Source organism: Protopterus annectens, chromosome 3.part1 (assembly GCF_019279795.1).
Source record: "Protopterus annectens isolate FY-2018-M chromosome 3.part1, PAN1.0, whole genome shotgun sequence".
NCBI lineage: Eukaryota > Metazoa > Chordata > Ceratodontiformes > Protopteridae > Protopterus > Protopterus annectens.
In genome coordinates, this window is record NC_056732.1 from 1,456,861,866 (window position 1) to 1,456,889,176 (window position 27,311).

General features: G+C 38.6%; 1 protein-coding gene across 2 annotated transcripts in view; it reads right to left on the reverse strand.

Moving 5' to 3' along the window:
- Positions 1 to 27,311, reverse strand: part of CFAP69 (cilia and flagella associated protein 69) — a 2,033,309-nt gene that overhangs the window by 171,523 nt on the left and 1,834,475 nt on the right. For both annotated transcript variants that reach the window (XM_044067529.1, XM_044067528.1), the window contains one exon: positions 415 to 501. In XM_044067529.1, the coding sequence (XP_043923464.1) occupies positions 415 to 501 (87 nt within the window). The remainder of the gene's footprint in view (positions 1 to 414; positions 502 to 27,311) is intronic.

Here is a 27,311-nt window from a genome sequence, read left to right on the forward strand (position 1 = left end):
TTAAAAAGCATGACCCACATCATATCATCCTCACATTTTCACCTATTTGGAATGACCTCTCCAAATCAGTTTATCTGATTCCTCTCCAACACTTGTAGTTGTCCTTTCCTGATTATCTCAGCTGAAGCAATTATTCAGGTGTTCTGTCCATGACCCCATCCTTTGCATCAAGATTTTCTGAGAAAGTGTATCTAAGAACTTCTGAACTACACTGCTTACCTTGTAATACTTTGCCATATATTTGCATGTACCATTTCATTTATATGCTTTCCCATTACCTTTTATTCTCCTGTCTCTCAAAATGACCGTGGTGTCTGCTCAGTTTCTTTCCTGATTGTTGTTTAAAAATAATCACTTTACACATTCAATTATTTAAATTTTACAGAGAATGCTCTTTACAGAAACATTTCTTACCAGTAATGCTTCATAGTTTGATGTTCTAGCAACATAATTTTCCCATGATTTGGCAGCCAGCTCTCTCTGCTTGTAATTGGCACGTATCTGGAAAAAAAACAGCCATACATTCATATCACCACTTGGAATGGGCAGCTTATGTCTTACTTAATAAATGCTCACATACCAAAGATAATTGGTATTTTAATGATTCACCTCCGTAGTCTATACTGATGGTACAAAAATCAGTCATCCTAGTAAGCCATACTTTATTGAAAATCTAAGAATGACTGGCTTCACACACGATTTTTTTAGTTGTGTTTCATCTAGCTTCATCCTCATGTTTGTAAATGAATTCTGATTCAAAGGGTGATGAACAACTAGACAGACTTTCTCTCTGCAAAGACATTTACTGATCAGTGTAACTCTCACAGAAATGAGAGTTGTCCCACTGACACCCATGGCAAGACACAACATGTGAAAGATACAGTGGTATGTAAAATCCTTTCAGTGTCAGTATCAACACCATTTACCTTTTCAAATCCCAGTGTTGGGGCTTGTCAGAAGAGAAATCTTTTGTTGGAGACAGATATCCTTAAATCCAGGGTTCCCCTTCTTTCTCCCCCTGCTCCAAAGCCATTAGTCACCATAGACTCTTTGGACTTTGCTTGTGGAGCAGTTTCTGGAGGGGAAAAGTGCAGAGACTGTGGGACACCAAGGACAGATGCAAGTACATAAATATCAAGGAGATGCTTGCCCTGATCGAGGCACTCAACTCTAATGAACCATGAACCATCCTTGGCACCCAGGATCTCTTCAAGTGGTTGCAAACAATATCACAATCATGAGGTACATCAGTAAGTAAGGTGGGACCAGGTCATACAACCTTTGCAGACTCGTCATGTTGGCTTGAGATACAGCTTCACAGAAAAATCTCACGTTACAGGCATCCTAAAATCTGTTAGAGCTAAACTGTGCGGCAGACAAGCTAAGCAGGATCAGGCAGACCCTCATGAATGGAAACTAGATCAGGGGGTCTTCCGAGAATTGATCCATCTGTGGGGAGTTACTCAAGTAGACCTCTTTGCCTCCGCTCTGAACAATCAACTGGTAATATTCTGCTCCAGGACTCCATGCAAGAAGACCTGGAAGACAGATGTTATAAATTTGATGTGTAACTGTATGGACTGCAGTCATGGTTGTTAAACTCTGGCTAGAGTCCATGCTCACTCTATCAGTTAAAAGACCATATGTGTTTATGTGTTCAAATATTTGGAACTAGATTAACTTATTTATTTATTTATTTGACATTTGTTTACCAGGAAAGTCCAACTGTGACAAAAAGAACCCATTTTCAGTGGAGGCCCGGGGAGAAACACTCCAAGTACAAAAACATTTCAAGGAGAACCAAGTAAAATAATTAGCAAAACACAGTAAAACAGTAGCACAAATATAACAAAAGATTACCTACTTAGGATAATTATAGAATATTTTAGATAACATTTAGTATCTATGCTACTTATGGCATAATGAATTTATGGTGTCATAAGTAGGAAAAGAAGTAAGTAGTTTACAGTTTAGAAAAGAAAGGAGGGGAATGTAGTAGAGTGAATATAGATGAAGAGAGGTGGAATAAGAGGAAGATAAAATGGATGGGCAAGGTAAACAGAGCTAAGAGCAAGGTAGAGGAGGAGAAAGAAAAGACTAAGAATGAAACGTAAGTTGATAAAGGAAGACAGAGTTTATAGTAGAACAGAAACAAGGTGAAGGGTGTTGAAATGGCAAGACGTTAGCCTGGAGTTGTGCAGGAGCACTTCTCAAAGATGTTAATGACAGGGCATAGGTACTTTTGGCCTGAGGTCTGCTGGTGATGCAGGGGAGAAAACTTTTGGGAAAGGGATGATATGAACATGTTTCAAATGTGCAGGTGCTATAACGTTGGTAAGATTGGATGAAATAGGTAGTCTTGTAGCTCTGAGACTAAGTTGTGGCAGTTTTCTGGAAGCTTGGATACAGCTGTACAGCTGTCTGGGTTTGGTACCTGACTGGGGGTGGTACCTGACTGTGGGTCTATATTATATTCTCGAAAGCCAACAATATCGAAGCTGATATTGTCGACATGAGAATAGCGAAAAAGCACAACATCGAATGTGTAAACAGAAATCTCCGTAAGGGGAGATTTCCTTTTACTGCAATGTAGTGTGGTCTCAGAGTTGGTATATTTAAGTAGGGGGGTGTGGGGGTGCAGGTGGGCTTACCCGCCTGCTTAAACCTGTCAGGATACTTTTTTCTTTTTTTTTTTTTTGTTGTTTTTATAAGTTTGATGTTTAAAGACATTGACCATATGGTGTCGACCATATGGTGTTCGATGTTATCAACCGATCTTATAATATAGACTGTCTCTTCAACTTTCGTTAACAGTTTTGTGACACTTTATGGATGAATTTCTTTAAAACAGAATCTAGGATAAAAGTCACTTAAAAAGCTGCTTTGGGTGTAGGAAATGTTTTCAGATGGCTCAGATGATATAAAGTCTTGTAGCTTAATAGATTTATTTATTGGTTTTACTCCTGCAGTGATTTAGTATTGACTATAGTAATGTTGCCAATAAATGGGCTGACACTATCTTATTGACAACAGTTGTTATTAGGGTACTGCAAAATGGACACAATTAGCTTACAGGTGAGCTGTGAAATACTTTGTTGTCAGTGAGTATTACTAATGCACTTGAAAATAGCTTAAATGGACAGAGTACAAATTACTGTATCTGAAGTAAATCACTTAGTTTACCTACATTACTCAGGGTGTTGATTTATCTGTAGGTGGCTTAAGTGGGAACTGTTGTGCTTGAATGTTTTGAGCCAAGCAGCAAAACGAAATCCAATGAAGAAACAAGGTACTCTGAGACACATCTCTACACTTAAATGGTTGTAACTATAAAAAAGAGGTAATAGGTGGCAAAAGAACATAATTTTGAACTTGGGCACTATCACAAACAGGTATAGGGAAGAAAGTCTAGAACTGGTCTCTAAGCATTTTCTTTCTTTTGCACTAAGAACATCCTTGAATAAAAACCCTTCTCTGCCTGGGAAGAAGGAACTGGTTCTATCACTCCACCAGACAGCATGTGATGAAGAAGAGGTGAAAACAAACGAGTCTGATCTGGATTATGAGGAATGACCCCCTGGAAAGGAGGACTTTGCTCCCACTGGCATCTGTAACCTCGATGGATGATTTTTATAACTCATTTGTCTGAAACAATCTTTTGCCAAAGGCAAAAATGGAGATTCAGACTTTCTGGAGAAAAAAAGGCCAGGGTGGGAGGTGGTCTCACAAGGTCTCTTGAACAGTCATTCAGACTTGTTGTGCTATCCTGGTTTTGGGAGGTTCAAGATCTCTTTTTGGACCTCCCTTGCCATTTCCTCTTAAGTGTCTGTTTAGTTGAATTTTGTTGAGACTGCTTATTCTCTTTTATGCCAAAATTTGATGAAAATATTGAAAATCCCTTGGACAATTTGGAAAAGGAGGGTTGAAAAATCTTAGAGATACTTTGGATCAGCTTGCCTCTTTCATCACACTTTTTGATCACCTCAGCAGCAGAGGGGCCAAACACTGAATCTCTATCCAAGGAAAGTTTTGAAATCTCATTTTAACATCATCTGGGAGGTTCTGAAAATGCATCCACGCAAACCACCTGAAAATAGTATTAGTGGCCATAGCCCTGGAAGAAGTATTAAAACAGTCATACACACACTGCAAACAATGAATAGTGACCCATGCCATAGAATAAGTTATTTAAAGAGCGTTTTTCCTCACAAGAAGAAACGGTGGATAAAACATTCCTCATACTTTCACAATTTGCAAAAACAAACTTTAACATATAAGTCTGACAATTCAAAATTCTGAGAATCAAGTTGCAGAAGTATACACTTTTCCCATGCTAATCAGTAATTTTCCTAGCCTTATCACAAAATGTAGGACAGGAACTAAGTGCTTAGTGGAATTAGGATCAACTAAAGCTATAGCTGCAGACTCAGGTTTGGGAATAGTGTATAAAAAATTAAAAGACTGAGGAACTTTATGCATCCTATCTGCCTTTTTAGGAGCAGCTGGCTGACTATCAGGAAGACTGCAGGCAGTAACCCACACATCCTCTAAATCAGACAGAACAGGAGGAATGGGTGTAGCTTCTGGAAACTCCTTCTGTAGCAACTCATAGTATTTTCTGAGGAATTGAGAAACCTCAGTGCTGTCCCACTCAAAACACTGGCACATTCTAGTAATAGCCTCAGAGAAACAGAACCCCCACATGCGGAGAATCAGAAAATGAGCACTCCCCTCAATATGAATCAGAGATCTGAGGGGAAAAAATGTATACTTCCCTTGCATCTTCTTATTCAAATTCAGAATCTTGAATCTCTTCAGGAAAACAGGAATCCTTTTTTCTTTCACTAGACACTACTTTACAAAAAGAATCAATAGCCTGAAATAAACCCTGAGCCAGACTCACTAAACTAATTCTGTCTAAAGAAATTTGAGAAGGAGTAGATACATGCTTAGATTTCTGTTTCTTTTTGGCAAGGAAAATGGGGCCAACCATATTACTAATAGCAACAGCCGCTTCCATGGGGATGAGCATAGCATTCTGACACAAACAGGGAAACCTTCTCTGTTCCCTCTCCGAGGATGACAAGAGTGGCTCTCCCTTTCCCAGTGAGGGGACCCCAACAGCTGTAGAGGACATGTCTAACCCCCAGTCCATAAGAAGGATCTGGGGCAAAAGATGAGTGGCCTGAGGTACAACAAATAGTCATAGCCGAGTCACCCACCTATGGGTGAGGCAAACTGATAGCCTGCTGTGGTGGCAAATACTGTTGGAAATTTTCTTTTTGCGGCAGTAAGAAAAACTGACCATGAGACCGGTAGTCTGTTCCATGGTCAAGCTAAAATGATGCTTCTTTCCTGGTGAAGACAAGCACTAACTACCAGTAAACACTACCAGTCCACAAAAGTTTACTGATTGAATTTTGCTATCCACATCTGTAAAAAAGAGCTTCCAGTTTCACAGTTTTTGTATTATTTTTTGTTTACTATCTTCTCACATATCCTTAGCTGCCATAACAGAAGCCTTTTTAATCTTCTTCTTCTTCTCCTCCTTTCGGCTGCTCCCATTAGGGGTTGCCACAGCGGATCATTGGTCCGCAGAATGAGTGGCAGTAGAGTTTTATGGTGTTGAGTTGCCAGGCTGGTGTCCAACTTCCTCAGATGGCATGCACACACACAATCACACCTAGGGCCAATTTAAAATGTGAACACAAACAAAAAGCCAACAGTTGAAATCCAAAGACAAGGAAAACCAGACAGTGACAGTATATTCCACAAAAGAGTTTATTAAACCTTAAAACATGAGTGCTCTCATTCTACTAATTGTAAAACTTCCTCAGACATCATTTAATTTAAAAAACAGTTTAAATAGTTCTTGAAAATCAAGTATTGAAATGACAACCGATGAAAATGTTTAACTTGGTCCGCACACACTGTACCCAATCGCCATACCTGAAATGTAGATAAACTGCATAAATACCTATTTAAAACCTGCATATTCTATTTACATTACTCTATCAAGTGTAAATAAAAAATAAATAAATAAAAAAAAATAAAATTAAAAAGAAAAAAGAAAAAGAATTCATTTAAAACGTAAACCATATTAAAACTTGAGGTATATGTCCCTTTCCAAGTTAGCAAGGTTATCTTTTAAGTGCCTATAATTTTAAGAGTGGGGCAATACTAATAATGGAATACCAGGGGCATACCTTTAAATTTACAGTTTTGGAGAGAATAAAACCAGACCCCGGGGGGGGGGGCATGGCAGACTATGCTAGAAGTTAGGGAAATATTTTGGCAGCTGTACTGGAATGGCCACTTATGGCTGGGTTTAAATTAACAAATTAATATTGCCCCATAGGGAGGACATGCAGACTCCACACAGAAGGTACCCCAGCCAAAAATTGAACCGGCGAACCTCTAGCTGTGAGGTGACAATGCTAACTGCTGCACCACTGTGCTGCCCCAACAGAATCCTTTTTAATCCATACTCCTAAATACTTCATTTTATCATGTCTCCATAAATATGTGTATTGCTGTACCAATTCATGTATGGGAGTATAGTTTACAGCTATAGCATTTGTTTTATCTTCATTAATTTTATATTCCATAGAGACTCAAAACTATCTCAAGATGTTCCATAACACTGAGCTGTCCTTTTCTGGTTTTATCAAGTACAACATATTACTGTCTGCAAATAAAACCAACTTTTCTTGATTACCATATACCAATTATATACTTGAATTTGTGAGCTCCTTATTTTCTTTGGCAGTGGCTCTAAATGTAAAGTAAATAACAAAGGGGAAAAAGGGCACCCTGCCTGGTTCTTCTGTTAAGACACAACATGTCTGAAAGGAACCCTCTTACGTTAACTTTCGCCTCTGATATGTCATACATCCTCCTAATTAACCTCATTACTGTACCAGGGAATGCAAATGCTTCCATTGCCCTATTCATAAAATCCCAGCTTACTCTGTTGAATGTTTTCTCTGCATAACGACCCACCAACAACAGTGGTATTTTTTTACACTCTGCTTCCCTCTGGATCATCATTCTATTAATGTAGTGAAATGTTTCCTCACCCTCCACAAAAACCACACTGATCCATATCTATCAGTTTTGACATCACCTTTGCCATTTTTTAACTATCATAGATCTAAACACTTTATACTCATGGTTTAAAATTGAAAGGGGCCTATATGAAGTTGGATCAGATGTTTTTTTACTGTTTTTAGGTATTACAGCCACCCCAGCTTTTTTTCCGGGTTGCTGATGTTTTCCCTCCTTTTAAAATACTGTTAAAATCTTACAGATCTTTTTCACTTTCTTGCCTCCTAGTTTCCAAACTTCCACAAGAATACCATCTAATTTTGGAGACTTTCTTGCAGATCTTTTTCACTTTCTTGCCTCCTAGTTTCCAAACTTCCACAGAATACCATCTATTTTTGGAGACTTTCCTGCAGATTGATTGTAAGTCACCATTTTTATCTCATATCCTCTTATCCTGACAGTTAATTGTTGAGCATCATCTACCTCTAACCTTGTTATATTTAAGTCTTCGGTATACTTAAGTCTTCCTTAATTATTTCCATGCGTGCACTTTCTTTATTTCTACATTCTCTGCTTTATAAAAATTTTCATAAAATTTCCAAAATATCACTCATACCTCTACAGGATCTCTGGTTATTTTTCAAGGTATAGGCTCCTTAAGGTTTACAACAACCCTTTCCACTTTCTGTTGCCTAATTCATTGTGCTAAACATTTTTTGTGCTCTGCAGTTATTATCAAAAAAGAGTTGTTTTACAGCAGTCTTTCTAATCTCATGCATATTATCCAGATACTCCTTTATTTTTTCTTTAGCACTCTGCAGTTGTGCCTCTTCTTGTTCTCTAAGATTCCCCTTAGTATTCAATACTTTAACCTTTGTCAGTCCCTCTAAATAATTCCTGTTACTTCTTAACCTTATCTCATTTCTTTTATTGCTACCCATTCTTAAACTCCACTTTTATTTTATCCCACTCAAAAGCTATAACTCCTGAAGACATTTCTGTCTTCCCTGACAGCTCTTGAATAATCTATACTTCCCATTCCTTAAATGCCTAACTTTTCAACAAGTAGGTGGGGAAGTGCCAGTCTCATTTTTACTTCATTACTCTGCATTTTACCTTACTTGTTATTGACACATGATCTGAAATTGTAATTTGATGTGTGTTGAAGCTTACAATTAAATGCACTTGTCCCCATGAAATAGAATTTCTGTCTAGTTAAGCCCAGTTATTGTACCTTGGGGAATAATATGTAAATTCAGAGTTCCTACTACTGAATTCCTGTCTTCCATACCAAGTATTTTCATAAATTTCTTCAGAAATTTACTTTCTTTTGTTATACGTTCCCTTCTAGGTCCCCAGATACATCTTCATTGCATTAAATCAAATTCCACTCCCCACCTATAAGTAATATTCCCTATTGAAACTGATTATTTCTCTCCAAATTTTTTAAGTTACATAATAGCACTTTTTTGTGGAATACAAATCCATGTTAGTCTAATCCTGATCCTTGCCAGTAACCCCTTACAATCACAAATCTACCCTCACTATCTTTCTTTTCCCTTGTCTATCATGTTTGGAGCCCCTCTAGCAATTAGTATAAGTACTCCCCATTTGCTTTGTCCAAAATACTCTGCTGAATATCCTTTGTGAAATCCTTTCTGTATCAAATTCACATGTTCATTTATTTTCAAGTGTGCCTTCTGTAGCTTTGCTAGTCACACTCTGTATTTAATATAATTCAATGCTCTTTCCCTTTTGTCAATACCTGTGATGTCATTCACGTTCCAAAATAAAATATTTTTTGTAGCTATTGTGATAAGTTATTATTCCCAGCTGTTGTACATGATAACTTTTTTAAATGTTTATTTCCAGCTTTTGTGTTACATGACACCACTAATGTTTGGCAGGTTGATAGTTGTTTCTTGTCATCTTTATTTGAACCTATGTCACACTTTACAAGACTTTTTGTTTTAATGAAAGCCATTAAACAGAAAACTAAACACACACCCGGAGCACAAAATGATGTACATCTTCAAATAATGAAGTTTCATCCTCCTGATAGGAGCAATTGTCCAAATCGACCACTGCTCAACCAGGTTAAACCCAACCTAAAATTAAGGTTATCCATGCTAAGCCGCATGTTACAACCTGTGATCCTACTTACACTAATTACTGTTTTTCTTGTCTTAGGTTTATTATCCTCTCAGAAGTGAAAACAGCTTGTATGCTTTCAGAAAACATTAACTGTTAACCTTAAAGTGCTCTGTCTTTCATTGCCTACCCCTGTAGTCAGCTTTTCTTTATGGAAAGATAAGAACAAAATGTCCAGCTGCCCTCAGCTGCAGACTTCTCAACTCACAATGAGTATTTATTTAATAAATGAAAACTTTTTGTTACACTCAGTGTTCTCTTATTAACTTGCTTACACAAATACTCTTAATCCTTGCAGTCTCAAGTGAGGTGTTACAAGAGCCATGCATTGATGAACACTCTGGGAGTTGTGGTGAGGCCAAAGGGCAGAGCTCTGAAATGATAATGACTGGTTCCCAGCTGAAAGAGTAGATATGTTCTGGATCCTCTGTTCATTTTTATGTGATAGTATGCATCCTGAAGATCTATTGAGAATATCCAGTCATCTTGGTGCAGGAAAGGCAAAATGGACAAAACTGTGACCATCCGGACCTTTGTGTGCTGAACTGATTTGTTCAGAATGCTGAGATCCAAAATTGGTCTTCAGTCCCCTATATTCCTTGGCACTAAAAAGAATCTTGAGTAGGTTCCAGACTCTCTCTGGTCTGGGGGACCTCTTGGATGACTCCTTTTTTCTAGCAGATTTTTTTTTATTTCTCTTGCTGCTTCTGTCCTCTGACTGGGTGGAACATCGGGAATCTTATTTAAGATTAAGGGAGGAGGGTGAGAAAAGGGTATTATATAACCTCTGGAAATAATCCTCTGCACCCATATATTAATTTTGTATGTGTCTTGGAGCTTTTCTCCCCAGGCATCTACTGAAAATGGACATGTATCCAGCTAGACTAGCCCGGTCAACAAATGTAAAATAAAATAATAAATAAAAATAAATAAGTATCTTTTCTGATTTCTAGCCAGGCTCTCCAGTGCAGGGATACATGACCTTGGACTGCCTCCAGAGGTGGACAATTGGGCCTCCTTTCAGGAGCGCTGGTAGGATCTGTCAGAGAAAGTATCCCAAGAGCCTTGATTCTATGGGCCTCCTCTGCTGTGTGGGTGGCATCATCCATTAGAGTTCCACCCACTGCACCTGGGGGAACTGTCTCCACATGTATAATGGAAAGGACCCTGGGATTTTTTGAACCACATTTTCCAACCACCTCATTGATTCCTACAGAAGTTTCTTTAAGGAGTCAAAAATGTATGCTCACTGCACACAGGGTCTTACCATCTTGTTTATACCTGGATAGTGTTTTTTTCACTGTAGGGCCAAACAAAGAACTGCCATCAAAAGTGGCATTGATGAACATGGACTTGAAGGGCTCAGCGAAATCACAAAAGTGCACCCAAGCATGTTTCCTAATGGAATTGCTTGAACCCACTGCTGTTGAAGTGCCTTCAGCTGCATGGAAAATGAGCCATATGGTTGAATTTGAAATGGATTGTAGGGTAGCCAATTGTGAGGCAATAGTGGTCTGTGCCTTAGAAGTAATGGTCCCAGAGAGGGATTAAGAGAATTCTTTAATCAAATCCCTCTGAAGTCTGGTGAAGTGCACCAAGTAATTCAGTGACCTAACTATGAAAGTCCGTGAAGCATGTACACACTTCACAAACTTGCCAAACGCCGTAGACTCCATGTTAAGGTGGTGGACAAATGAACCCTGCTTCAAGAGTTCCTTCTTTGTGGGTGCTGCTATGACCATGGCATCTACTGGTACTCATTTGCTCCACAATTCTCTTTCTTTCGATGGTGCCAAGACCCTGTCTGGTCTCTTGGGGATTGGCTCTACATAGTTGGGTTCCTTCCACACTCACCAAGAGATCAATTCAATGAGCTTATCAGAGGGCAGAGTAACCCAGGAGGTAAATGAGTCAGACCCAAAGGCCTCCAGAAATACCAATTCTTCTTGGGAAGGGTTATCAGTAGATCAGACACTGCCTTGCTTTAGGATTTCCAGAATGTCTCCAAAGGAGATGTCATCAGGTGGTGGTCTTGGGGATCCTTCTCCATCAGTAAAATCGGTATGGTCTGTGACAGACTCCTGAAGAGAGTCTAAGTGCCTCCTCTTCCACCTTCTCTTCCTAGGAATTTTTTTGCTGGGCTGTTCCCGGAGACGTATTGGAAGATATAAGTATACCCTGCTGGGCTGTCTGGAGACTTTGGGATGGTTGTCCCGGTGGAGTACACAGACATATGGGACTTAGAAAGAAGATCCAAAAGAGGAGGAATTGTCTGTTCTCTGGAAGCAGAGAACACTCTCTCTACCACTTCAAAAGCAGAATGCCCCAGGGAGAAGGATGCCTGACGGAACCAAGAAGGCAAGCTACGGCTCCAAGAGTTATCCGGCTCCGACACACACAGAGTGGGTGCACTCAGAGAATATATCATAGCAGAAGATACAACAATCTTCGGAACCAATACGATGGTCCCAGATGAATGACTTGGATCCAGTGACTCTCAAGCCAAGGGCCAGGAGGTTTGAGCTCCAGATAATGATTCTGAGAATGTTGCAAGCAGAAGACCTTTGAAGATAAGATATTCTCATGATCAACTAAGGCCCACAGATTAAAATCTTTGCAAATATCACAAGACACCTTTAACTGTGCTGGGCCCAATCAATAAACACAACAGTCACAAACATTTGACAGAGGGCTCTTATGCCTTTACTCTCTGCATGTTTTTAAACCCAGAAGGTTTTTCAGCCATCTTAAAAAGGCAGTATAAAACTAAGAATTTTTTTTTAAACAGGAAAGAAAGAAAAGAGAAAAATGAACGTAATGGTAATTAAAGAAATTTTCACAAGGTTAAAGGTAAAGTGGAGAAAAATACCAACAATGGTAATTAACTATGAACTAAAACAAAGGGCAAAACAAATGGACCACGTGGCAATGAAAGGCATGTTTAATCTTCACAAAGGGCTCGTTGTACAAACACACAGTAAATCCACATAAATGCATAATGACACACTGCTTTTTCATCACCAATGACTTCCTCAGATGTAACAAATTGAACAGAAGCATTTATACATTTTTTCTATTCAAAACAGCCAATCAAGGACTAACACTAATAACAATTAAATAGTCACATCATTAAAAAGACGTCCACACACTTAAAAATTTCCTCACATAACAATACTTCCTACCTGTTAAATCATTAACTAAAATATAAAAAACGTACAGTATTTGATATTTAATTTTGAATTACAAAAAAGGGGGCAGTATGGTGAGAATCAAAATTTTTATTAATACCTACCAGAATATATAAAAACCAACCAAAATAAATAAAACTGGCTTTTACCACCATCAAAGATTGCACCCTGACATGTAAAAACAATCATGTTCATTCCTTCTTATTACATTAAAACACAGTCATAACCTAATGTAGTTTAATAAATATATATAAATATGCAATGTATAGAACAATAGGATCTAAAATGACTCCAATTAAACTTAAAAAATATTAATTGTATTGTACAGTCTTATAACTTAGCAGGTCTCAATTTTAAAATGGGGGCATGGGAGACCATATTGTTAATACCAGGTGGTTTGCTAGCATCCAAAACTATCTGCCAGTATAATTCCTTATACTCAATCTTGGTCTCCCACAAACACCCTCTAATATCAACTGGGATAACCTCTAAAATGAAAAATAAAAATGTATCTAGGGGGCAAGTGAGAGTATGATTAAATAGAGCATTATTCTGATTCTTATTCCTTATATCATACATGTGCTCATTAATCCTTCTCCTAAGCTTCCTCTCAGTCTTCCCTATATAAAACTCTGTACATTTATCGCAATAAGCCAAATATATGAGATTACTAGTGTCACAAGTATTCCTTCTTTTACTTCTAATAATAGCACCAGTGGAACCGACCAGCATACATTCCTGATTGCTAATGTAAGGACACTGTGGACATGAAACACACTTGTATGTGCCTACCTTGCTGACTCTTGACCCACTTGCATTGCTGGCCTCAAACAAATCCTTTAAGTTGAAGCCTTTTCTAAAAATACACTTGAAAGGGTTACCTAAATCCCTTTAATATCTGATAGACTTGCAAACTTAGACCATTCTCTATGCATGATGTCTCTAATGATCTTAGCATCTCCATTAAAATCTGTAACAAACACTTGCTCAAAATTGTCAACTTTCCTAGATTTGTCCATATTGGAATTGTCACTGACCTCAGGGGTATCAACTTCTAGAATGGGCGCAAACCTATCCTTTCTCCCAATGGTGACCTCTCAACGTACCTCATTAATAAATTCCACAGGGATCCCTCTTTTATCAAACATCTCCCTTAAAATATCACACTCAGACTCAAAATTACTGTCAAGAGAGGTCATCCTGCTTATCCTGACAAACTGTCCTTTCACAATTGTTTTTTTCTGATAAAAGGGGTGGGCACTGGAAAAATGAAGAACCGAATTAGAATAAGTCTTTTTCCTATATACTGTGGACCTAAAATAGCCTGCTTCCTTATAAATACTAATGTCCAAATAATTCACCTTACAATGATTCAAATTATAAGTAAACTGTAAAAAAACTGTTGTATTTGAAATGTAGTTAAAAAAATTCCAAAAACTTCTCTTAGGTATCCACCCATAAAATACAAATGTCATTCAGAAAGTACTTGTACTGAGTCCAACATTCTTTATATGGAGAGTTAAAAACAAACGTCTCTTCCCAAACAGACAAAATTAAGTTTGAATAAACGGGAGCACAACTTGCCACCATAGCTACACCACTAGTCTGGCGAAAAAATTTGCCCTCAAAATATAAAATGTTATTATGTAAAACAATTTCTATTGTAACAATGTCTATTGTATTGGAACAATGGTAATTAAATTACACTAAGAAAAATGTAGTATAAGGGAGGAATAAATGAGCTGTACAGAAAACAAAAGGATAAAGTTAGTGAAAAAAAAATCTATTTATCCAAACAGAAAGCACTAAAGCTCAAAAACTAACAGCAACCACATCTGTATGCAAAAGTGGAAAACAAGATCTGGGGTACAGAAGGAGACTAGTGCATTATGGGTAATAGAGGAGCTTGATAATTTTCAGTATCCACGAGCTGTAAAAAGTGGCTGGGTGAGATCTGAACCCACTTTCTGTCAGTTTTCATTCGTTCATCAACATCAGATTATATCTTTATTTCCTTCTTAGATGCGAAAAACAGCCTGTATGTTTTCAGAAAACATTAACTTTTAACCTTAGAAAAGTGCTCATTTTTTATTGCACACCAGTGGAGACTTAAGAATAAAATGTACATCTGCCCTCAGCTACAGACTTCTCAAACTGAACATTTATTTGCTATAGGAAAACTTTTCATTAGTTTCAGTGTTCTCTTCTTTACTTTCTTACACAAAAAAATTATTAGATTATACCAAGGGCCTTACTCCAGACATTCACCAATGCAGAAGCAAAAGTAAACCTATAAATTCTACATACATTATAATCTGTGTACTTTTACACCTCATCCTACACCTCAGCAACTCAAGATTACTTCATATTAACTTAAACATACTTTTGTCCAATCTGTCTTTCGTTTTACATTGTAATGCCTACATTTCTTAAAACTATAAAGGAAAACAAGACACTTGCTTACTTTAGTTTATTTATTACATGCAATAACTGAAAATGTTTTACTATAAAACATGCAATTTATTTCAGGAAATGTTTTATACAAATATTGTTAAGAACAAAAATTGTTTTACTTACAGTTTCATTGCCTTTCCATTCAGTGTTCTTCCAAACATTAATGACAAAGTGGGGAATACAATTTTCAGTTCCCCCCACACAAATTTAACAAAGTCAACAAAAGTCCAGTCTTCCTTTATCTTGCAAAGCCATATTTCACAAATGTGATTGATGCTTTATAATCTCACATTTATTCACTAATTTTAGAGGTGCTGGTATTCTTCCTGTTCATCTCCATCTCCCAAACTCAGGCTGTGGTTCAAGTGCATGGAACTCCAGATTCTTATAGTCAACACCTATACTTTTTTCTGTCTCTCAAGTATTTTCCTTTGGAACATTGGAAAAGGTTTCACTGGCAAAGTCTCTCTATGAGATTTATTATCAGAAGAGTAAAAAGCAGAGTCCCCTTCTGTTTGCTGGCTCACATTTTGTTGGACAAACGTTTGTATTTCCTCCTTAGCCTGTTCTGTATCAAATGCCTAATCCACCAGGAAAATATTCTGAAGACAGCTCGATACAACAGGTGAAATCTCACACCTATCTCTTGACATTTTCTAATTGCTGGGATTAATTTACTTCTCTTTTGCCAGGTGTATAGTGGATAATCATTTTTCACAAACACTCTACTCTCTCTAATTTTTAATACATTGCCCTTCTGCCACAATTTTGTCAGGATCAATTTTTTTTGCTGGTGTGATTGCATCTTTTCTACTACAGGTCTTAGCTGCTTTTCATGGACAAGTTTGGAGCATATGTACAATGTGCCCATTCAATTGACAAATCCTGCTGTGGTATACCAGTCGAGTTGCTTATTTGTGCTTTCATAAAATTAATAGACTATTCCTTCCAGTTTCTCTGGTACAGCAGTAAAGCTCAAGTTTTCTGTGCATGCTCTGTCCTCTAACGCTTAACATTTTTTTGAAGCACTCTTCTTGAGCACTCTTGTACTCAGCGAGCCTTTTTGTTCATTTCAATGTCTGATTTTTGCAGTTTTATCAGGTCATCTGAATAGCTGTTTAAAGCTTCTTCCATTTTTTTTCCAGTGTTGTATTATTTGATTTGATACACTCTTTCAGTGTTTCATTTATTTTAATCAGTTCTGAGCATATTTGATTTACTTTTTCCTCTACATTACTGGAGGCCATGTCTTGCACCAAAGTTGGAGTTTGAAATGTTTTTTTGCTGAACAGCTGCAGGATTCTTCCCAGTCAGTGTTTTCTCTTCATTTTTTCTAGTTGACTTCCTTTCTGGTTCTGTAAGTTTCTTCTTTGCTGGTATCCAGGCAGTATACTTACTAGCCAGTAACTGAATTTACTAAAACTGGCAGAGTTACTAGCCTCTATTTCTTTTTTTTACAATGGGAGAGCTGAAATTAAGCTATTGATCAATGTGTAGCCATCTTGGAAGTCCCAAACAGATGCTAAAGTTATGCCATAAACAGGGGCTATATAGAGCTTTGTTTCTGACCACAACTGTAATATTGGTACTTGAATACAAGAAATGCACTGAAGACATGGAGCACTACAGCAGTTAAGTTCTTTTTTAATAGTAGATTTCTCTTAATCCCTTTCTCTTTTTGTTTGGGGGGGAGGTTCAAATTTTATTGAACAACGCGTACGAAAGATTCCAGAAATAAGTGCAATCCTCATGCATGGTGTACTTAACAAGTTACTTTTGGGACTGCTTACATAAAATAACCCCATATCAATCTTCCCTTATCTTTTTATACAGGAGAAACAGCCCAGTACAGAACCGGTTTAAAAAAGTGCCTTAAACAATATTATTCTTTTATCACTTTTAAATTCTATCTAAATCTCCCCTGTTGGTGATAACAATTCCTGACTTCACGTCACCAGTTTTGCACTCCTTGGAGAGTGACATATACTGGAAAATTACCTGCCTCAGGCTGGTGACTTTACTGTCAGTGTCCACTAGTATCTGTTGTCCTTTTCTGTACTGCTATGTTATCTTCAGTTTGTGTTTGCATTACTTCCTTCTTATGCCATCTCCCCATTTTCTATTGTCACTCTTGGTATTCCTAACATCTCTTCTCATTTCGCCTGCTTTTCCTTAGCATTACTGATTGCACTATGTATAACGCCCAACCCCTCCTGTCTTGAGATATACAGAAATAGAATTCTGTATTCTTCATTTAACCTTTTTGTTTTCCATATTTTTTCTGCCAAATTTCCCATTTCTTCTTTATGTTTTTGTCCCTCTCCTTAAGAATCTGTTCTTCTCTTTCCTATATCCCTTTGTCAGAGCTAACAAGTCTTGTTTCCAAAACCTTTTAATTACTCCCCCCCCCCAAAGAGGATTATCATCTCCACTAACACTTCTTCCCCTACTCTTGTCTCTCAACTTACATCTGTTCCTAGGAACCATCTTTCATATGTTAACCCCATATATTAGTCTTCTATTCATTTAATTATGGAATCTACCTCCCTTCTGTACACTTTCATTTAACTGCATCACCAGAAACATGTCTCTCTAATCTCCCAGACTTTACCCTCTGCAATACAAACACTTGCTTCCTGCTTCTGTGGACATTCTTCCTATCCTTTCTAAAGTACAGAAGTTCATATGTAGGCACTTCCATACAAAGATTCTGAATTTTCTCATTTTTATAACCCATCTTGTTATTTCCCATAACTTTTCCCACTGATCTCTGTCCATTCTCTTTCACAGGAATCATCCATGGGTTTCTGCCATTTCTCTTATCTTAGTCTGATCCTTGTCCCTGACAACCCTGTATAACTTTCTTATTCATCTTTTACTTTTGCATCCTTTCACATCCAGTCCCTTACCATATTATCAGTGCTGGCCTGTTTTTCTCCTTTCTTCAAGTCCATTGTATGCCTTTTCCTTCCTCCTGCAGTGCCCTACAAAAGAACTGTAGTTTAGCCAGTAGATCAAATTCCCCCACAGTTTCTTCCCATGTCAACATCCAGTTGTTTGTCACTACATTCTCCCACTATAATAGCTCCATTTTAAGCTTTTTCCATCTTATTCCTGCTGTCCCCTCATATCAGATTTGCTCTGTTCCCCCTATTGTAAGTGTATCCTGCTTTCAGTCCATCAACTTCTCATTCTGAAACATTCTATCTACTACTCCTTTGATTTAGTCAAGAACTGGTGGTTCCATGTACTTGGCATAACACTCTTGCATTGATTCTAGCATGTCATTCTGCCCTAGCCAACTGTTTCTCCTCTCAGCATTTTAATCCAAGTTTCCCCTTTTGATACTTCTTCTCAGCTTGCCATGAAAGAGAGCTGCACTGCCTGTACATATCCCTGTGTATCCAGGATCCCCAGTCCCCCTTGATTTGTTTGCTACTATTAGCTTGCTCTAGCCCACTCTTGTTTTTTCTTGAATCCCCCAACAATAAAATCCCTCATCCAGTTTCAAATTTTATTTATTTCTTCCCGGGTGGTTTCCCGTATGCCTGGTTCAAGTATATCAGGTGTGATATTACATGCCAGTGCATCACCTGAATCTTTTGTTCTAAGTCCAGATTCAACAGCTTCCAATTTTGTTTTTTTATCTGTCCTATCACATTTGATGCAAGCTGTTCCTTGAGGCCTCATCTGTGCTTTTTTTGCTAAAGCCCAAACATATAATTTCCTCTTCTCTCTAACACTATGGTTTCTTATTCTTTCTTGGTCCCCCAAGTTTAACCCTACCTGCCTATGTCTTTTCCCTTTTTATCTTGTAGTCAGAGAGCATACTATAAATGCAATTGTTATCTCTCACACATCTTCTAATTCGACTTCTGGGATACTTAGGGAAATGATGACATCACTGGCAAGTAAATTTATCTTGAGTTTCTTTTCTTCCCACCTGCACCCCCCCCCCTTATTCTTGTTTGTCTTATTTTGGCAGCTAATGGCTTAAGATACAGCATGAATAGGAGTGGGGAAGAGGGTAGCCTGATTTGCCCCTCTTGATAGCCTTAAGAGCAAACCCAGTATTTTTACTTGCATTGTTGCCTCCTCATACAGTCTACATAATATAGCCACTAGCTGATCCTGTATTCCCATTTTAACATCTGAAAATATATCCCCATTATAAAGTCTTTTTCAACATCTAGACTAAATACTGCCACCCTGTCACTACCCTGTTGGGGATCTTGTATTACCATCAGTGTTTGGATAATACTGTCATGTGATCATCTCCCCTCTGTAAATCTACATTGATCCAAGTCCACCAGATATGGCACAACCCTAGTTAAGTGTTTTGCTACAATTGCCATGAACACCTTGTAGTCATGGTTTAGCGTTCTAATTTGTCTATAAGAAACTGTGTCCACTGGCTCTCTCTCCTCCTTTCCTATTACTGCTATTCATTTTTGTCCCCAAGATTATGGACAGGGGCCGCCATCCCAAATCTTATTAAACAGCGTCTTCCACCTAACTACAGGCATAACTTTCCTCAGTTGCCATATCTCTAATGGGAATCCAACTTTCCCAGGTGTCATTTCCCTTTCTGGCCAATTCTATTTTTTGTTCAGATATTTCAATTTTAAGCTTATCTGCCTTATCTTGATCTATTCTCAATAGCTCAGTCTTTTCCAGAAATTCTCTTATCCTCTGTCTCTGATACCCCCTACATTTTTGCTCCAATACAATCTTTAATAATAGACTTTAAATACTTTTAATATCCCTGCTTCTTCCTTAGATACAGTTGCAAACCTCTTTGATTTAAAAAACTCTCCACTATCTGCTGCCACATCCTGCCACTGCCCTCGCTGCCCACAGTGGCATTGTTTGCTGCAGCTCTTTGTATATTATCCTCCTGCACCCAGATTCTATTATCCTGTTCCTTCTGCATTCTTTTTGCCAACTCTTCTAACTCTTCCCTTTCTTCCACAGCCAGTGCTTTTTCCCTCATTTTTAAGTCACTTATCTTTTTTTTTGCTTCTATCTTCTCTTGTTATGCTCATTTGATCACTGTATTTATCTAACTTCATTTTTTTCCTCCTATGTAAGACCCCGCCAGCTAACTTTATTTGCCGCTTGAGCATTTCCCAAAATTGCTCTAGTTCTCCCTTGGCCCATACATTGAATTTATTGTTAAGCCAGGATATCAGGAATTTCCACTGCTCTTCCACTCATTGTTGTTAAGCCAGGATATCAGAAATTTCCACTGTTCTCCCCCTTTTCCTCATGCATATGGACACTTCAAGTTGTACAGGGGTATGGTTTATGTACTCTTTTGGGGTCAGTTTTGTTTTTATCTCTGTCTGCTCCTTAAGGACATACATTTTATGGCTCCAAGACAAACTGTCCCATTTTTGCACTATAAAAAGTGTAAACTGGGTCTGTTGCTTCTTTGCTTCTTTTAACTCATGCACTTCAGTTATAAATTAAATCTTGGGAGCTTAACAACTGTTTTGTCTTTTTCTCTGCCTTCATTCTGGCTCTACCCTTTCTGGCCTCAATCACATCCTTTTTATCTGTCACCATGTTTCAGTCTCCTGCTTTGCTCCGTATACTTCTTTCTTCATATTTCTCTGCCTTCTTATTTGTGCATTTCCAGATCCTTGTACTCCCACTTCATTTTTGCTGTTCTTTCTCTTCTCTTTTTTTATTGCTTCTTTCTTTACTCAGACATTTTTACCTGCTTTGTTAGGTACTTCCCCCACTCCACTACAATTCTAATCCCCTCCTATACTACTTTAAGTGGGGAGCTCTCTTTCTCATTGTTTAGCCTTAACTTTTGATTCATTAGTGTCTCTTCACTTAGTTGTCTTAACCTTTTCTTATGAGACTCCTATGTTCCTTTACCTTCCTTACCTCACCATGTTTTCAATGTACTCAATTTTTATTGCTGCAGCTCTTTTCTGTATTTACTCATTTCCTATTCTCTTCCTATCTCTCATTTTTCTTCTCATAAAGGGCTTTCTTTCTGGCATTTTCATGCCCTTCCCCTCTTTTTGCTGGCATCCAAGGGTCATTTTCATGAGCTGTTTCATCTTAGGGGGTGGTCTGTGTCTACTTCATTTCCAGGATAGAGATGTGCAGAGACCACTTGTTTTAATCTTGTCTCTTGGATGCCTTGCCAAACTATGTCCTTCCACCCAGGGCAGATGCATCCATGGTGACAGACACACTTGGTGAGGGAAGGATGAAGGGGCAGCCCTGTGAAAAACTACTCTGCTGAAACTACCAAATAATGACAAGTCTGAGGATCAAATTGGAAGGGACATCTGGTCTGAGTTCTTATACCATTATACACTGATTGCCCACAGAAGTACACTCATTCTGCAGCTTGCAAATGGAGCCAAGAAAACTGCCACTTGCCATTAGAACCAAAATCTTATTTCACAGGGCAGTTGTTGGTTTAAGGGAATGTCAGTAGAATAAGAATAGCTAATTGAATGTTGACAATTCTGTCTGAGGGAAGACTGACTACACAGGCCGTCATGTAAGGATGGCAACCAATGAAGTTCCGTGCTTGTGACAGCCCCAGCTGTAACTTCATTGTGTTCACGGATATCCAAAAGGTCATGAAGAGATGAAGTAAGACATTCCTTGTTTTGATCTGTGGCTGCAAGAAGGCAACTCATCCAGATAAAGGAGGAATCAAAATGCCCTTTAACCGGAGAAAACCAGTTTGCGGTCTGACTTAACTAATGAGGGACCAACCAGAGGAAGGGAACATGCCCAGGCAGAGCCTGTTATAACTAGGTCCAGGATATTACTGGCCCCAGTGGGAGTTTTGGATAACATGATCCAGGGAATTCTCCTTATCCCAATCTAAGAAACGCTGTACGTGACCAGTGCTAGAAGTGTCAGTACTTCAGTTTACGGAAGGTTAATTTAAGTCATTCCGTAAGCAGCCTGGGAGCTGCGGTAAGACCACATGAAGGAGCTAATAATGACTGGCTCTGGCCCTGAAATGCAAGAAACTCCTGGACTCTTTAGATTTCTTGATCAAAGGAAATACAAGGCTATTCAAGCAGAGGCCATGATTGATAACCAGCTTCAGATTATAATGATCTTTTCAATGAAGGGAAGACATGCAAGTACCAGAGTGTATTTTGAAGCACCCATCCAATTATTTAATCTGTGTTTAAAGCCAGGCATAGACTTACACTGCTTGACATGCAATTGCAGTCTATTCCACAGCAAGAGGAGGTGCTGGGTAATGAACCTATCTCTCCATTTAGTTTTATTACCTTACGCAACTTGAGATCTCTTGTGCTGGCTACACTATTTGGCATACTGAGAAAGAGGAGAGTAAGGGATAATAGGGTCTCTGAGGACATGGAAGGTAAGGCAAAGGTCTACGCTCAAAGCCTAAATGTCAGAGCACGGGAATAGTGACTCCAGCCTTCCCTGATAAGTAAGACTTTTGAGATCTGAGATTTTTTTGTTAGAAACCTCTGCATTTTTTCAACTTTTTTGATGTCTCTAGTGAGATATGTGCCAAAGGTTGCAAGATGTTCAATGATCAGTCTAGCCAGGGCAAAGTACTACGGAACAATAATTTTTCGGTCTTTGACAAGTTGTCTTTTGTGATTAATATTGAAATATATGATTATTTTCTAATTATAGTTGCTATATGGTGATTCAAGTTGCAGACCCCATCGATTCAGGTACCCAAGTCCTTGATCACAGACTCACTGAAGAGTAGGGTGTCATTGATAATGTAGGCAGCAGGACTTTTTTGTTTTCCAAATAGATGATATTGTCTTTCTTAGCATTTAGTTTTATCCCTTTATTAGTGCACCAAAAGTTAACATGTGTTAGTTCCATTTGAAAGGTAGTAGTACCATTGGTTGACTTAACTACTACACTCACCTTACAGACATTAGCAAACTTAGTCAGACAGAGATCTTTATTGTCAGTGCTTAGGACAGGGAAATAAATGAGGGAGCCTAGTACAGAATCCTACAGGAATATCACTGGTCACCCTTTCCCTAATTGAGGAGGCATTACCAAGACAGACAAGACATGTTCTGTTCTTCAGAGTGTGTGCAATCTATTTCACCATGCAGTGATCAGTGTTTAAGTCCATTAGCTTATTAACAATTGCATCATGTGGTATGGTTTCAAATGCCTTTGCTAGATCCAAGGAGGCAGTGTGGACAGAGTGAACACCGTCCACTGCCTGTATGACCTTTTCAAAGAAGCAAGCAAGATTTCACAGGCATAGCTGACCCTTAACAAATCAAAATTGTTGCTGGTCAAGCCTGATAACATTTTTAATATCCTGGTTTATGAAGTCAGTGATCATGCATTTCATGGCTTTGCAGACAAAACTAGCAAGGATAATGGGTCTGCAGTTTCCTGTGTGAGTGGTATCACTACTGCTGTGCGCCATGACTTGGCTTAACTTTAACAACTTAAGGAGGGGATCAGAAAGAGTCTGCTTGACATAATTTGTTAGATAACCTGGTATATTGTCAAGACCCATTGAATAGGTGCTTTTCGTCTTGGAGAGTACTTTAAAAACATGATCCTTGGAGATGGTGGGGGGGGGGAGAGTAATTCAGGGATGTTTGGAGTTGGAATTATAGTCTGAAGGGAAAGATTTGCAGCAAACTTGTTTCCTAGCCTAGTGGCAATGTCTTTAGAATTTGAATGTGAAGTGCCTTACAGATATGCTCAGATCAGTGCTGTGAATTATTCTTTAGTTTTCTAAAGTAACTAAAGAAAGACTTATAATTATCCTTAACCTCAGAAGCTAGACTATGTTCATAAGATCTTTTCCTGGTATTTATAACTGCCTTCAGTTTTTTCGTGAGGCATTTTATATTATCTTCATGATGGCAGGATTTAACCTTACAGGGTAATCTAAGCTGTTTCTTCATTCTACTGCATGTTTTGTTAATGTCTACTAACCACCATAGTAATTTATTGTTGAATTTGCCATTGTATTTGGTTCTGGTTGTAACTGCTCTCTTAATGCATTTATTGAAATGAGCATAAAGATCCCTGGCATAGTTGGCTGCATATCCCAAATCCAGAGTGGGGTTGACATAGGTAAATTTAAAGATTCTGTCATATAATTGTAAACGGTTTGTTCCTTTGAAATTTCTAAACAGGTTTGTGTTGATTATGGGGGAGGGGGTATTTTTAGAGTAAAGGTAACCAGCTTGTGGTCTGACTTAACTAATGAGGGATGAATGAGAAGCAGGGAAGATGCCCAGGCCAAGTTTGTGAGAACTAGGTCCAGGATATTACTGCCCATTGTGCAATTTTGGACAATTTAATCCAAGGAATTCTCATTATCCCAATTTAAGAAGCATTGCACATAAAAAGTTATGTACTCACCATAATATTCCATCTGTGTTGTCCATTTTCATTCAACCACAACTGATGGGTTCAGATCTGAGACTTGGATCCAACTTGCCTGCTTCTACCAGATTATCATATCCTAGAACTCTCAAGCTCCTCCCTTTACCCATAATAGTCCATCAACCTGACATCAGATTGAGTTTGCTGCCCCTAGATATAAAGGGATAACCTACTACAGAAAATACCAGAGCTAGAAAGAGAAACGGAAGCTGGAGCTCAAACAAGGAACAAGGGTTCGTGTACAACTCTTAGATCTCTCCAGAAGCAAAAAGGAGGTAGTAGGCAGGGAGTTGAGGAAGAATGAAAATGGACAGCACAAATAGAATGCTATGTTGAGTACATAACTTTTGATCTGATGTTGTCATTTTCATTCAGTCTTCAACTGATGGGACAGAGGTCCCCTAGCTACTGAAACCTATGGAATATCCTCAAGGAAGGATATTGCAGAGTACTGCTGAACCAAAGGCCGCTGTATTCCTGGAAATCAAATCCAACTTGTAGTCAGCAATGAAATGTGAGGATTAGCCCAAGATGCAGCTGCATAAATATCATCTAAAGCAGCTCTAGACCAAAAGGCTGATGAAACCACCATAGATCTTGTGGAATGGGCTCTAGGAGGTTTTGGTAAAAATAATCCCAATTTACCATAAACGAAGGTTATACAATCAGTCAACCATTTGGCCAATGTAACATTAAATACTGGATTGCTTAATCTGATAGGAGAAAAAGAAACAAAAAAATTGGTCATACTTTCTAAGGTCTTTAGTTCTCTGAAGGTAGAAACAAAGTTGCCTGTGTACATCCAAAGGTGTAACACATACTCCCCTTTATTTGATAAAAGGGGAAAGAAAACTGTGAGATAAATGACCTGGTTAATGGTTGACTCAGAAACTATCTTAGGTAGAAAGGATGTGTTAATATGCAATAAAACTCTGTCTTTGTGAAAAAATAGATAAAGACGTTTTGAAGACAGAGCCTGTAGTTCAGATAGTCTACTAGCTGATGTAATAGCCACAAGAAAATGGTTTTCCAGGATAAAACTTTTAGGTCAGCATTGGCTGAAGGTTCAAAGGGAGACTGGGTTAAAGCCTAAAGCATTATATTTAAATCCCAAGGGGTTGGATCTTTTAATGGAGGTCTCAGCAAAAACGCTCCATTGAGAAAGGCCTTGCACAATGTATAAGAGGCTAATGTCTAATTATTTTTGCCTATGTGGAAATTAGAAAGGACAGTCAATTGAACTCTAATAGTTGAAAATCTAGCTCCTTCTTTAAAGATTGAAGGTAAAAATTCAGGGATCATTGGTACAGCCACTGAAAAAGGATCCATATCTTTGCTAAGGGCCCAAAAGACAATTTTTTTCCATTTACTCTTGTAAGCCTTTCTAGTAAAAGCCTTATGGGAAGATAGCAAAATATAATGGACGAGGAATGAGAGCCTGGGCTGTCTAGCAATCACTGGAACTGAAGAAACCATGTGGTCAGTTTGAAGCCTGTTATGTCCAAATGAATCATGCCTGTTGGCTGAGACAGAAGGTCTGCAGTTGGATCCAGAATCCAGGTTGGATATAGAAGATAATGCCAGAGCAATGGTAAAATATGATGAGGACAAAAAGGAGAAATAAGGATAACTGAGCTCTTTAACCAAAATGCTTTCTATAGGAACTTGGGGATTAGTGGTAAGGGTGGAAAAGCATACAGGAGACTGGCAGGCTAATTGTGAAATGGAGCATCTCTTGATGACTCCCCCGATGGAGGATCAGAGAAAAGAACCTGCTACACTTGTTGCTGAGTGGAGAGGCAAATAGATCACAGCACAGCTGGCCCCATTGATGGAAAATTCTCCCTGCGTCAATTATATTGAGAGACCACTTATGAAGCATCAGAATGGACCTGCTTAGTTTCTCTGCCATCATGTTGGTTAACCTCGGAATATGTGTTTCTATTAGAAAGCAATTGGATGAGAGTGCCCATTGCCATGTTCTTATAGCTTCTTGGAAAAGAGGGTATGATCTGATTTCCCCTTGCTTGTTGATGTACCAGACTACTGACATATTGTCCCTCTGTATCTCAGTTGTCCAGGATGGGAAAACATCTTGAAAGGCCTGCAAAGCTAGGAGAACAGCCCTCATCTCCAGGACATTGATCTTTATCTTGGCATCTTTACGGGAAGAAAACCTTGGACTGTTCTTCCCAAGTAGTGCCACCCACCAAACAATGAGGTGTCCATGGTCATACGAGCTTTGGGCTGGGGAAGAACAAATGGATGGCCTTTGCAGAGTTGCTTTGAATTAATTTACCAAAGAAGGTATCTTTTGCATGCTTGTGTGATCTTGATTGGAGCGGATAATGGATGTTGAAGAATGTTCCACTGAGTCAATAGAGTCCACTGAAGTATTCTCATGTGGAAGCTGGCCAGGGGAAAGAGAGAGATAGCTGCTGCCATGGATCCCACAGCTTGTAATATTAATTGAGCTGGAAGGGAAGAACTTTGAATCACTTTCTTGACTTGGGACCTCAGTGTATTTATTTGAGTGAAGGGAAGAAAGGCTATTTGACTAACTGTGTCCAGAAGCACCTATGAACTCCAGACTCTGTGTAGGAGTGAGCAGAGATTTGTTGTAACTGACTGTTATTCCCAGATGAGAACACAACTGGAGAAAGTAGCCCCTTGCCTGAAGAAACAGATGCCTTGCTGGGGCAGTTTGGAGCCAGTCATCTAGATATGGAAACATGTGGAATCCCATCTGTCTCAAGAGAGATGCTACCACTGCCATGCATTTGGTGAATACCTTAGAGGCTGTGGTGAAACCAAAGGCCAGTGATCTGAATGGTAGGTATTGGTTGGATTACATGTTCATTTTGATGTTATACTATACATCCTGAAGATCTGTCAAGCACATCCAATCATCCTTTTGCAACAGAGGTGTGATGCCCCACCACTGGCCCAGTAATCAAGGAGCCTCAATCCCCACCACTAGTAACAGTAAGGGATATACACTGAGATGATGACAGATGCACACACAGTATTTCCAGATACAACTCACTACATCAAGTGCAATTT